This window comes from Theropithecus gelada, chromosome X (assembly GCF_003255815.1).
Source record: "Theropithecus gelada isolate Dixy chromosome X, Tgel_1.0, whole genome shotgun sequence".
Taxonomy (NCBI): Eukaryota; Metazoa; Chordata; class Mammalia; order Primates; family Cercopithecidae; genus Theropithecus; species Theropithecus gelada.
The window spans coordinates 112958094-112972547 of NC_037689.1; the positions used below are offsets into that span (position 1 = coordinate 112958094).

The 14454-nt window shown below is 34.9% G+C and overlaps 1 protein-coding gene across 2 annotated transcripts in view; it reads right to left on the reverse strand.

The window, feature by feature from the left end:
• LRCH2 (leucine rich repeats and calponin homology domain containing 2) overlaps window positions 1-14454 on the reverse strand; it is a 128816-nt gene that overhangs the window by 39841 nt on the left and 74521 nt on the right. For both annotated transcript variants that reach the window (XM_025372320.1, XM_025372319.1), the window contains exon 12: window positions 6901-6966. In XM_025372320.1, coding sequence (XP_025228105.1) covers window positions 6901-6966 — 66 coding nt within the window. The remainder of the gene's footprint in view (window positions 1-6900; window positions 6967-14454) is intronic.

A 14454-nucleotide genomic window follows, 5' to 3' on the forward strand; every position in this document is an offset into this window, starting at 1 on the left:
GACTTGCCAAAACCCAACACAGACAGAAAAATATTAAAGAATGAATAGAACATTAATGTTCCGTGGCAAACGTCAAGTGGCCTAATTGGTGTTCCATAATAGAAGAGGTCGAATGATAGAAAACATATTTGAAGAAATAAGGGCCCCAAAATTTCAAATTTCATGAAAATAAACCCACAAATTCAAGAAGCTCAATGAACTCCAAACAAAAGTAACATGAAGAAAACTACACCAAGATATATCACCATCAAATTACTTAAAATGAGTGATAAAAAATGTTACAGACACCCAGAGGAAAAAAGGACACATTAGGCAAAGTAAAACAAAGATAAGAAGATTCTCATAGAAAACAATACAATCCAGAGGATGGTGGAGAAACCTCTTCAAGGTACTCAAAGAAAACTAAAATGTCAAACTAGAATTGTGTATGAGACAAAATATCTTTCAAAAATGAAGGTAAGCTAGGCATGGTAGCTCATGCCTGTAATCCCAACACATTGGGAGGCCAAGGAAGGAGGATTTCTTGAGACCAAGAGTTCAAAATCAGCCTGGGCAACATAGTGAGACCCTGTCTCTACAAAAAATAATTTTTTTTAAGTTGGCTGGGTGGGATGACACATGCCTGTGATCCCAGCTACTTGGGAGGCTGACAGGTGAGAGGATCACTTGAGCGCAGGAAGTCGAAGCTGCAGTGAGCTGTGATGGCACCACTGCACTCCAGCCTGGGTGACAGAGCAAGATTCTGTTTCTTTAAAAAAGAAAAAAAAAATTAAAAAATTTAAAAAATACTTTTTCAGACACACAAAAGCTAAAAGCATTCAATCAGCAGACCAATAGCAAAATTATGTTAAAATCTCTCTTTTAGGCAGAAAGAAAATGATGCACACGTAAATACGATTCTACACAAAAAATAAAGGGCACTGGAGATAGTAACTAAGGGATTGAACACATAAAAGACATTATTCCGATTATCTAAATGTCCTTAAGAAATAATTGTTTAAAGCATAAATAACAATGTGTTATAGTATACATAACAGATATATAAAAAGTAAAATGTATGACAACACACCAAGGCTAAAAAGGAAGAAATATAAATGCACTATTGTAAGGTTCTCACATGATACATGAAATGGTATAATAGCTGTTGAAGACAGACTGTGATAAGCTAAATATCATACTCTAACCCCTAAAACAACCACTAACATAACAAAAAGTTACAGCAAATAAGCCCACAAAGGAAATAAACAAAAATTTTAAAATATAATTCAAAAGACAACAGAGAAGGAGGAAAAATGAATAAAAAGGATAGAACAGAAGGGAAATATACAGCAAACCTCAAAATATCATTAATTACAAAAATATAAATGATTTTTAACACTGCAATTAAAAAGTAGGTTGTCAGATTCAATAAAAAGCAGGAAGATACTACCATATGCTAACTACAAGAAATGTACTTTCTCTACAAAGACACAAATCAGTTAAAAATAAAAGGATGGAGAAACATGCATCATGCTAATACTAAACAAAAGAGAGCTGTACTGACAATATTAATATCAGAAAAGTAGACTTCAGAGCAGAGAATATTATCAAGAATATAAAGAAAAGTCATTTCAGAATGGCAGTAAAAATTCACCAAGTGGACAATACAATCCTAAACATTTACATATCTAATAATAGAGCTTCAGAATGTATGAAGGAAAAATTATAGAACTACAAGGAGAAAGATAAATCTGCAATTAGTGTTGGAGATTTCAATAACCTTCTCTTACTAACTGATAGACCAAGAAAACAGAAAATAGGTAAGGTATGGAAGATTTAAACAATACTATCAACCAACTTAACATAGTTGAAATTATACAAGACTCTAACCAATAACCACAGAATACATTTTTTTCCAAGTTCCTACAGAACTTTTACCATGATAGACCATATTCTGGAAAAACTCAATATTATTTCAACAATAGACAGTACTTCTGACTACAAGAGACACAAACAAACAAATTACAAAAGCAGCAATATAGATAGGCAATAAATACTTGAAATAATACTCAACATCACTAATTTAATCACTGAAATGAAAAATAAAACATTCTGATATAATTTGTTCTTTTTAGATTGGCAAAGATTAAATAGATTGATAATGTATAATGTTAACAAGTATGGAAGTAAAGCTATCCATGTGTTACTTGTGGGAATGCAAACATAAAGCTTCTGGAGACAATATATCAAAAGCTTTAAATGTACATTTATGTTTTAATCCATCAATAGCATACCTTTAAGCATTTAAGTTAAGAAAATAATACAAGTGGGCCAGGCATGGTGGCTCACACCTGTAATCCCAGCATTTTGGGAGGTTGAGGTAGGTCAATCACTTGAGGTCAGGAGTTCGAGACCAGCCTGGCCAACATGGTGAAACCTCATCTCTGCGCCGCACTCCAGCCTGGGTGACAGAGTGAGACTCTGTCAAAAAAAAAAAAAAAAAAAAGAGAGAGAGAGAGATGAAAGGAAGGGAAGGGAAGGGGAGGGGAGGGGAGGGGAGGGGAGGGAAGAAGGGAAAAGAATGCAAGTGTACAGAATATATAAAGTTCATCAAAATGTATATTTAGATTTAGTAGGTATATAAAACTATCACTATAATATTAAATGAAAAATGCATATTACTAAACAGTATACTCAGTATGATCTCATTTTTGTTAACAGAAAGTATGTGAGCTATTTCTAAAGGCGGGGAAGGGATGGGGTGTGCTCACCCACGCACTGCTGAAAAAAAGTCACAGAATTTAAATTATTATTTTCCCATAATTTAATGTGTTTTGATGGGTGCAGCAAACCATCATAGCACATGATGTATACCTAGTAACAAACCGGCAGATTCTGCACATGTATCCCAGAACTTAAAGTATAATTTTAAAAAAAGAAAAAAAAAGTTAAGGTCATGTAATACTTCTTAATATTAGAAAAAGAATACCCACAAAGTTATTTCCCTTTTGAATAAAAAAGCAGGTGAGAATTGAGAAAGGAAGGACTGAGATACAAAAGAAAGGAAAAATAAAAAGTCTGTAATAGTAATCACTATAGTTTAACAATTAATGACATATGTGACACTTTCTGTGTGCTAATCACTGTCATAAGCAATTTAATACATTAACCCATTTCATCCTTACAGTAACCATGAGGTAGACACTGTTATTATTCGTGTTTTACAGAAGGGGTAAATGTGGCTCAGAGTAAGCTAAATAACTTCCCCAAGAGACAGATCCAGGATCCAAACGCAGACAGCATGGTTCTATTAGCCTGAACTCTTAACCACTACAATAATCTACCTCTCTATAGGAAGAAAGGTAAGTAGAAAGAAATAATCAGAGAGCTAACATTTACTAAGCATGTAGGTGCCAGGCACTAGGGCTGATTTTAAAACTTACCCAAAGCCTCACAGCTAGTAAGTGCTAAAGGTGGGACTCTGACCCGAATCTGCCTGACTTCAAGACCTAAGCTCTTTCAACTGTACCCTGATACTTTGCCAACCAATTTCTCAATAGTTTATCACAACTTTCTTGTATGTTTGCAATGTCCCAGGGCTCATGCTGATTGCTAGAAGTGGCTGGAAATCTTTGGAAAGTAGACCACTGAGATCACTTCCAGTACAAAGCTGTCCAGGCATTTCAGGGAGACTGATCATTCATACCCAAAACCTAAGTACCCAGAATTTTTCCAGTTTTCTCTTACAAATCTACATGCTACCTAATGTCACCAACAGGTAATCCATTCCTATTAATTGTGGATTTGTATATTCAAAAGCCGTATTTCAAAATATGAACACACCCAAAACCGCAATATATTAAAACATTGATCATGCCGGGCATGGTGGCTCATGTCTGTAATCCCAGCACTTTGGGAGGACAAGGCGGGCACATCACTTGAGGCCAGGAGTTCGAGACCAGCCTGGCCAACATGGCGAAACCCTGCCTCTATTAAAAATACAAAACTTAGCTGGGCATGGTGGTGCATGCCTGTAATTCCCGCTATTTGGAGGCTGAGGCAGGAGAATCGCTTGAACCCGGGAGGCAGAGGTTACAGGGAGCCAAGATCACGCCACTCCCGGGCAACAGACAAGACTCCATCTCAAACAAACAAACAAAACCATCAATCATTAATCTCATGAGGGCAGGGACCATGTCTCTCTTGATCACTATTGTATCTCCCAGCACACAACACAGTTCCTGGCATTCATCATTTCAACCTACTCTCCCAACTTAGTCACTCAATGAATATTTATTGAGTACCTACTATGTGTGCTATGCATTGTGCTAAATGGAATAGAAAATAAAGTCCGTGATCTCATAAAATGTTCATTGTAGTGTACCCACTGGGTAGTGGGATGCTGATGAAAAACAATAAACAAGTATAGAAGTATATATTCAGAATGCCAAATGGTGTTCAGTTTTATAAAGAAAAGTAAAGCAAGGTGTGGGAAACAGAGACAAAAGGGTTGGGGAGGCATGCTCTTATATATGTTGTTCAGGGAACGCTTTGCTGATGAAGTAACATTTAAACAGAAACCTGAATGTACAAGATTAAGAAATATGGCTGGGGGAAAATCATTCCAGGCAGAGGCAAAAACAAAAAGCCTTGGGGGATGAGGAGAATGCCTGATCTGCTGAGATTCAACAAGGAGGCCAGTATAGATAGAAAAGAACCAACCAGAGAGAGAAAGAAAAGACAGGTTTTGAAACCAAATGCAGGGCATTACTAGGCCTTAAAGCACTCTAGTTTCTATTCTGAATAACATGGGAAGTCAGCAGAGAATTCTGAACATGAATGATATGATCTGACTTACATTTCAAAAATATCAATCTGATGCTTTTCGGGAAACAGACTAAAGGAAAGCTAGGGTAGAAAAGAGACCTGTTAAGAGGCTCCTGTAATAATTCAAGTAAGAGATGGCTAGGACTAGGATGGTAGGAGTTGAGGTGGTTAAACATATCAATCTGATGCTTTGTGGGAAACAGACTAAAGGAAAGTTAGGATAGAAAAGAGACCTGTTAAGAGGCTGCTATAATAACTCAAGTGAGAGATGGCTAGGACTAGGATGGTAGGAGTGGAGGTGGTAAGACATGATCGGATTCTAAATATATTCTAAAGTACAGCAACAAGATTTGCTAATGAATTAGATATCAGATGTGAGAGAAAGGGATAAGTGAAGGATGATTCTCAGGTTTTGAGATGACCAACTAGAAAGATGGAGTTGACATTTTCTGAAATTGAGAAAAACGTAGGAGGAACAAGTTTAGGGGTGCAACAGGAACATTAATAGTATGGTTTTGGAAAATAATGTTTGACATGCCTAATATGCATCTAAGTGGCAGTGTTGGGTATTTAACAGGTTATATAACCCTGTAGTGTGTGTGTGTGTACATATACATGTACACATATGCAAATGCAAATACTCATATGGTAAAAAGGTCTAAAAGGCAAAGTAGCAAAATAATGTGACTTGTCATCTCTGGGGAGTGAGATAATGAGTGATATTCATTTGTTCATTTTTTCTTTATGTTTGCTAAATTTTCCAATTTTTCAACAAGAAAGCTACATTACTCTCATAATCAGGAAAACATTAAAGAATCTTTGGTTTTGTCTTTCAAGAAAGAACTGGATAATTGTTTTGAAAATGAGAAAAGAAAAAGTAATAGTTTTATAAAAGAAAAGCCAAGATTGGATATCACAGTTTTACGGTTTGGGCAATTGAGGCCTTCTCAAGAGAATGTCAGGAACCTGTGGAGGAAGCTTAAGGCAGGAAATAAAGGAATGGGAAACTTAAAAGAAAGCAAACATGTAAGATAGCAGAATCAGTATTCAAAAAGAGAAAAAGTGGGTTAAATCCAGTTAAATGAAATGTGAGATGGATGAATATTCCTAGGCTTGGATATGAAAAGTAATCTCACACTTGAACTGAACTCTGAAAGACTAAGTGAAGAAGGTAGACGGAAGGGAAATCCTAGTAAAGAGACCAGGATGTAGAAGGTAGAACACAAACAAAAGATAAAAAATTAAAAATAAATAAATAAAATAAAAGAAGGTAGAACACAGAGATAAAATCATCCTGGAATGAAGAAAGAAGTTCTGCTCCTAAATGCAAATGGTGCCAGTGGGGGAATGTATAAGATGAAGCTCTCAGGGTAAGCAGAAACCCACTTCAATCTTATGGGTTAAGTTAAATATTTTAAGGTTTATTCTAAAAGTTGTAAAGAGTCATTAGAAGATAATACATTGGAGTCACAAGTAAGATTTATGTTTCAGAATTATCACTCTTCCACTGTACAGAAAACAGACTTAAAGCTAGGCAAACCTGAAGAAAGGAGCTATGTCTGGGGACTGTTGCAATAAGCCAAGCAGAAAAAGACTGGGCCTGAACATTCTCAGAGGATTGACTCAGGAGTTGAGTCTAATCTAAATTCAAACCATCAAAAAGAATAAATACATACTTTCAAGGTCTTCTAGTTCTCAGGAATTCATATATGTGGATTTATATCATGTATTCACATAGAAGAATTTAGTAACACCCAATTGAAAAGCAATGAAAATATAAGCAATATTATAGAGAATAAACACAATCAATGCTAAAGAAACACATTATTCCTGGCAGGAATAGCAATATAATAAATGTTTGCTGAATGAATAGGTAAATGATTCTATCATTAAGACAAAAATGCATCTATGAGCAAAGAAGATCAGCATTTTTTATTTTGCTTATATCAAAAGTAAATTTAACTCCTATTTAAATTATCTAGTTATATTAAATCTTTATCACTTATTTAACTAAAGTCTATATACAAAAACATCACCGTCAAAGGATCAGTACTCATTATAAAATATTAAGTAAAAGCTAAGATATTTTTATACCTCTTTTCACATTCCACAGTTTGTTTTGGCTTGTTTCTCATCACAGAAGTTGAATGATTAAGAATCCTAGAAGTAAATCAACACATTAATTCCTAAATATATTAAGGAGAATATTATATCACAAGATATGTAAAAAAATCTCTAAAATAAACTGCATCTGGTCCTTGAAGATCTTTGCTAGAAAATAATATTTAAATATTATTTAGATCAGATGCCCATAAGTGTACTATTTACAACAAAATGAAGCTCGGCAACTTTTCCAGGCGTCTTCTTTTATAAACCCTTTCTCAAAGTTTGGATTATCTTCTAGCCATGCTATTTTTGCCCTTTGCATATCTAACTTTTGGCTGAGACAGAAGATAAAGAGATACAGAGGTACCATCATGACTGATTTATTTTTTCCAGCACAGCAAATGATATGAGATGTGTTGATGTAATACGTAATTATTTTGCCAAATGAAAAATTCTAATTCTAAATGCAAAATCAGTGCTCAAGTTCAATTCTTTAAAAAAACCCCACAAGTTTCTTAAACTTTTAATAACTATATAAAACCATTAAAACAAAAGAAAACGATGAACCATTATGAGAGAACTATTTCTACATAATGTTACATAATTCTAAGTATTAATCTCAAAGTCAAAAGTAATGAATTACTAACTATCCTTAACATAACTAACCATACTTGAGTTCTTAATGTTACTATATATATAAATGTAATTTTCACTTTTAAAATTTAATATCATAGAAGTAAAATCTCTGCCTTTTATTCAAAATAAAATCTATAGATGTCAACTGCCAAAAGAACAGAGAAACGGATTTTAAATAAAAGCTATATATTGACCAATAAAATACATAATGAATTAAATATAAGTTGGTAATTACAGAAATATGGTTAGCATAAAGAAAGCAAAGTCCATTATGCTGGATTCCTCACCAGCTTGGATCTAGTAGGACCTCACTAGGAAAAAGTGATAGAGATGCAAAGGATAAGTATCATACACCAATCAGTGTAGCTTGGGCCAAACAATTTCAGAATTAAGGACATTCATTCTTCTTTGTACAGGCATGCATTAAAATTACCTTAAATTCTTAAATGCAGAAAAATTAAGGTAATGAAATATCTAAAACTATTAGGAAAAATATATTTTAAAAGAGTATTTTTTTTTTTTAAAGAAGAGATAGCAGTAAGTACCATCCTGGGGGAAATTGCAGAATTATTGCAGGGGCAGGGGAGTCAAACTACAATGGCCTTCACTATGGTAAATTCTGATTCCTTCTCACCACACATTCATTAGCGTTGTGATTATGGTTGTGTATGAGTTATACTGAAACAGAAAAAAAAGTTGAGATCCACTTACCCATAAAATATATTTTATGTACTTGAGAATTCACCTACGTAAAATTTTGCTATGTACATTATTTTGTGTTTTACTCTGATACCCAAAGTCAAAACAAACATCTATTCTAATTAAACATCTAGACTATTAACATACTTCCCTAATCCAGTTACCAGTACTTATTTTAAGTAAAAGACTATACAATTCAGCTATGTCAACCTGGCTCCATAATACCTGAAGGCTTCCACAAACTCTAGATACCTTGATGCGTGTCCTGTTGCTCTGGTCCTCTGGAAGAGTTTATCACTGAATGATGCTCTACAACTTAAAGGCTTCTGTCTGTATTCACATTTCACATAAATCAACCAAACCAAAAGATGGGGGAAGATGTTTTTGGAGACACAGGGTAGTCATTTGTAAAGGAAGCAGAAACAAAAGAATGCATAGATTTCAAGGACTCAGAGATCTACCTAATTAGTTATAACAAGCTAGAGGTTAACATGATGCTCCTCAACTTGAAATGTTCATATGATCAGGAAAAAATCATAATAAAAGAGGTAATGTCCATAATTTCTATAATTCTAAAACAAAATTATAAACTTCCCAAACCTAGTTTTGCTTTCCATGATCCTTAATTACATTTTAATTATAACTTTTCATAATTGCTTTTTGTTATTTAGCTATATCACATAGTAATTAGAGGCTCATCTTTCCACAATAACGAAAAACTCTCAAGACACACCTAAAAGCAAATAAAATAATTACTAAAAGGAAAGACACAACAGAAAATACTACAGTGTAAGTTAGCAGGAACAAACATGCAATGGGAACCAGTTAAATGAAGCTATTTATTGCAAAATCACACATATATTTTAATCTTTTCTTTAGAATGATAACTAAACAAAATTTAAGAAGCCAGCTAAACATCGACTTATTAAGCCCCTTAAGAAAATCAGTATAAGAAAAAGAGCAGTAGCCACCTTTCTAACACTAATATAAATGAGTAAGACTCATGGAAATTTGTAAAACTGGCTCAATAATTTATAATACATATCAACTTCTTTGTTTTTCAACAGAATTTCCTTTATTATCAAGTGAATATTAAGAATATTCTAATAGTATCATTTTATTCTCAGTTCCTTCCTTGATTTTTCTTGTTCTAAAAAACATGCTCCTTTTTTTCAATTTTATCATATTTTGGTAAGAACATTTAACAAGAGATCTACTCTCTTAACAAATTTTTAAGTATACAATAGAGTATTGTAAATTATAGGCACAATGTTGTACAGCAGATCCCTAGAACTTATTCATCATACAACATTATTTTTAAGATAATGATTTTTTTCAAGACTTTTTTTTATTTCCCAAAATAATAGTGAACGTAAAATTAGAACTTGCTGAATGGCTATTTAAATATAGTTAAAGCCATTGATTCAGAGTGACTTCAATACACTCAGACACAAGTAGAAATAATAATCCAATATTTTGACAGGGGATGATAAAGACTATTTTTCAATTAAAAAAAAAATCAACAATAAACTATAAACATAAAGTAGCTTAATCAACACATCTTAATCAGACCAAGTGGGGGCAGTCTTCTAAATAACTAGGCTTCAGACTTTAAAACCTTATGAATTATCAATTTGATGGTTTATTTGCTGATCTCTTTTCTCACCCTTTTTGAGTATTAATTCTGTACAATATCCTCTTGCTGCTCCCCTAGGATAGTTTCATGTACCAAGTACTGGCATAAGGTTTCTTAAAGAATCAAAGACATTTTTAAAAATAATATGAACTGCCAGGCGTGGTGGCTCACTCCTGTAATCCCAGAACTTTGGGAGGCTGAGGTGGGCGGATCATGAGATCAGCAGTTCGAGACCAGCCTGGCCAACATAGTGAAACCCTGTGTCTAATAAAAATACAAAAATTAGCCAGGCATGGTGGCACACGCCTGTAGTCCCAGCTACTCGGGAGGCTGAGGCAGGAGAATTGCTTGAACCCGGGAGGTGGAGGTTGTGGTGAGCTGAGATTACACCACTGCACTCCAGCCTGGGCAACAGAGTGAGACTCTGTCTCAAAAAAAATTTTTTTTTAATTAAAAAATAAAAAATATATATCAACTAAGCAAGTGGCAAAACTGCCATAAGGAAATCATCGCTGAACTCAATGTAAGCTGTTTTTTAATTACCTCTAGTTTGGGAGAAGATACATGGCTTCATTTAGCTGAGAGCTAACACTGCATTTGTCTTCTACTAGTAGCAAGTTAAAGAACAGCTAAGTAATATGCAGTCAAAGTAGCAGTCCTGGATGATATTTCCCTGTAGGTGAGGGAAATCTTAATCCAGTTAAATTATTTTTAATCAAGACTAAAAACAAACAAAATGTACAATAATTATTTTAAAACCTAAAAAGAGATGTTACAACTCCTGGCCTACAATTTTAAATAGCATTTCAGATCCTTCTCTAATATATTTGGAATATAAGACACAATAATAAAGCATGAAAAGGAAAATCCACAACCAGAGAAGGTATAAATTATACCAAATCCACTGTAGGATATATCTTCATATAGGATTACACTTAGATTTTTGGTCTCATTCAAATTCAAGTATTGTGACAGTAAACAAAAAATTTTAATTCCCCAAATCAAAAAGATCTAAGTAACGGCAATGTATTGTAGAAGGAAGAAAGATTATTTAATAGAAAAAATACTAGATTTAGCATTAAAAAATTCTGAGATCCAGTTTAACTTCAGGCATTAACAGAATTGGCTAGGGAATCTAAAATTCTCTATACATTATAAATTTTAAAAGTAAAATGTGCTCTTTGGCCGAGCCTGGTGGCTCAGCCTGTAATCCCAGCACTTTGGAAGGCCAAGGCGGGTGCAACCCTTAAGGCCAGGAGTTTGAGACCAGCCTAGCCAACATGGTGAAACCCCGTCTCTACTAAAATACAAAAAAATAGCCGGGTGTGGTGGCACACACCGGTAATCCCAGCTACTTGGGAGGCCGAGGCATGAGAACGACTTGAACACAGAAGGCAGAGGCTGCAGTGAGCCAAGATTGTGCCACTGCACTCCAGCATGGGCAACAGAGCAAGGCTCTGTATCGAAAAAAATAGTGCTCTTTATGATCATATTATAAATATTTTAATGTCTGCAAAAATTAGACATACTAACAACAATGTCACTGTATATTTATATTTAATCTAAAAAGCTCTTATATTAGTATGTACTAACATCTAAAAAGGATGATGAAGAAGAGAGAAAAAGACAGAAATTACTTTTACATACATCTTGAAGAATAGCAGGAGTTTTCTTTGGGGAGAACACATAATTTTTTAACTAATGGCTCCTACTAGTTTTAAATGTATTGATTTAATTTTCAAGCAGTCAATCAAAAATATTATATGTGTCACATTTTCTTAATCCAGTCTGTCACTGATGGACATTTGGGTTGATTCCAAGTCTTTGCTATTGTGAAGAGTGCTGCAATAAACACACATGTGCATGTGTCTTTATAGCGGCATGACTTATAATCCTTTGGGTATATACCCAGTAATGGGATGGCTGGGTCAAATGGTATTTCTAGTTCTAGATCCTTGAGGAATCACCACACTGTTTTCCACAATGGTTGTACTAGTTTACAGTCCCACCAACAGTGTAAAAGTGTTCCTATTTCTCCACATCCTCTCCAGCACCTGTTGTTTCCTGAGTTTTTAGTGATTGCCATTCTAACTGGTGGGAGATGGTATCTCATTGTGGTTTTGATTTGCATTTCTCTGATGGCGAGTGATGATGAGCATTTTTTCATGTGTCTGTTGGCTGTATGAATGTCTTCTTTTGAGAAGGGTCTGTTCATATCCTTTGCCCACTTTTTGATGGGGTTGTTTTTTTCTTTTAAATTTCTTTGAGTTTTTTGTAGGTTCTGGATATTAGCCCTTTGTCAGATGAGTAGATTGCAAAAATTTTCTCCCATTCTGTAGGTTGCCTGTTCACTTTGATGGTAGTTTCTTTTGCTGTACAGAAGCTCTTCAGTTTAATTAGATCCCATTTGCCAATTTTGGCTTTTGTTGCCATTGCTTTTGGTGTTTTAGACATGAAGTCCTTGCCCATGCCTATGTCTTGAATGGTATTACCTAGGTTTTCTTCTAGGGTTTTTATGGTTTTAGGTCTAACATTTAAGTCTCCAATTCATCTTGAATTAATTTTCATATAAGGAGTAAGGAAAGGACCCAGTTTCAGCTTTCTACTTATGGCTAGCCAATTTTCCCAGTACCAATTATTAAATAGGGAATCCTTTACCATTCCTGGTTTTTGTCAGGTTTGTCAAAGATCAGATGGCTGTAGATGTGTGGTATTATTTCTGAGGGCTCTGTTCTGTTCCATTGGTCTATATCTCTGTTATGGTACCAGTACCATGCTGTTTTGGTTACTGTAGCCTTGTAGTATAGTTTGAAGTAGCATGAGGCCTCCAGCTTTCTTCTTCTGGCTTAGGATTGTCTTGGCAATGTGGGCTCTTTTTTGGTTCCATATGAACTTTAAAGCAGTTTTTTCCAATTCTGTGAAGAAACTCATTGGTAGCTTGATGGGGATGGCATTGAATCTATAAATTACCTTGGGCAGTATGGGCCATTTTCACAATATTGATTCTTCCTATCCATGAGCATGGTTATGTTCTTCCATTTGTTTGTGTCCTCTTTTATTTCACTGAGCAGTGGTTTTTAGTTCTCCTTGAAGAGGTCCTTTACATCCCTTGTAAGTTGGATTCCTAGGTATTTTATTCTCTTTGAAGCAATTGTGAATGGGAGTTCATTCATGATTTGGCTCTCTGTCTGTTACTGGTGTAAAAGAATGCTTGTGATTTTTGCACATTGATTTTGTATCCTGAGACTTTGTTGATGTTGTTTATCAGCTTAAGGAGATTTTTGGGCTGAGATGATGGGGTTTTCTAAATATACAATCATGTCATCTGCAAACAGGGACAATTTGACTTCTTCTTTTCATAAGTGAATACCCTTGATTTCTTTCTCTTGCCTGATTGCCCTAGCCAGAACTTCCAACACTATGTTGAATAGGAGTGGTGAGAGAGGGCATCCCTGTCTTGTGCCAGTTTTCAAAGGGAATGCTTCCAGTTTTTGCGCATTCAGTATGATATTGGCTGGGGGTTTGGCATAAATAGCTCTTATTATTTTGAGATACCTTGCATCAATACCTAGTTTATTGAGAGTTTTTAGCATGAAGGGCTGTTGAATTTTGTCAAAGGCCTTTTCTGCATCTATTGAGATAATCATGTGGTTTTTGTCTTTGGTTCTGCTTATATGCCGGATTACGTTTATTGATTTGCGTATGTTGAACCAGCCTTGCACTCCGGGGATGAAGCCCACTTAATCATGGTGGATAAGCTTTTTGATGTGCTGCTGGATTTGGTTTGCCAGTATTTTATTGAGAATTTTTACATTGATGTTCATCAGGGATATTGGTCTAAAATTCTCTTTTTTTGTTGTGTCTCTGCCAGGCTTTAGTATCAGGATGATGTTGGCCTCATAAAATGAGTTAGCGAGGATTCCCTCTTTTTCTATTGATTGGAATAGTTTCAGAAGGAATGGTACCAGCTCCTCCTTGTACCTCTGGTAGAATTCAGCTGTGAATCCATCTGGTCCTGGACTTTTTTTGGTTGGTAGGCTATTAATTATTGCCTCAATTTCAGAGCCTGCTATTGGTCTATTCAGGGATTCAACTTCTTCCTGGTTTAGTCTTGGGAGAGTGTAAGTGTCCAGGAAATTATCCATTTCTTCTAGGTTTTCTTGTTTATTTGCGTAGAGGTGTTTATAGTATTCTCTGATGGTAGTTTGTATTTCTGTGGGGTCAGTGGTGATATCCCCTTTATCATTTTTTATTGCGTCTATTTGATTCTTCTCTCTTTTCTTCTTTATGAGTCTTGCTAGCAGTCTATCAATTTTGTTGATCTTTTCAAAAAACCAGCTCCTGGATTCATTGATTTTTTTGAGGGTTTTTTGTGTTTCTATCTCCTTCAGTTCTGCTCTGATCTTAGTTATTTCTTGCCTTCTGCTAGCTTTTAAATGTGGTTGCTCTTGCTTCTCTAGTTCTTTTAATTGTGATGTAAGGGTGTCAATTTTAGATCTTTCCTCCTTTCTCTTGTGGGCATTTAGTGCTATAAATTTCCTTCTACACACCGCTTTAAATGTGTCCCATAG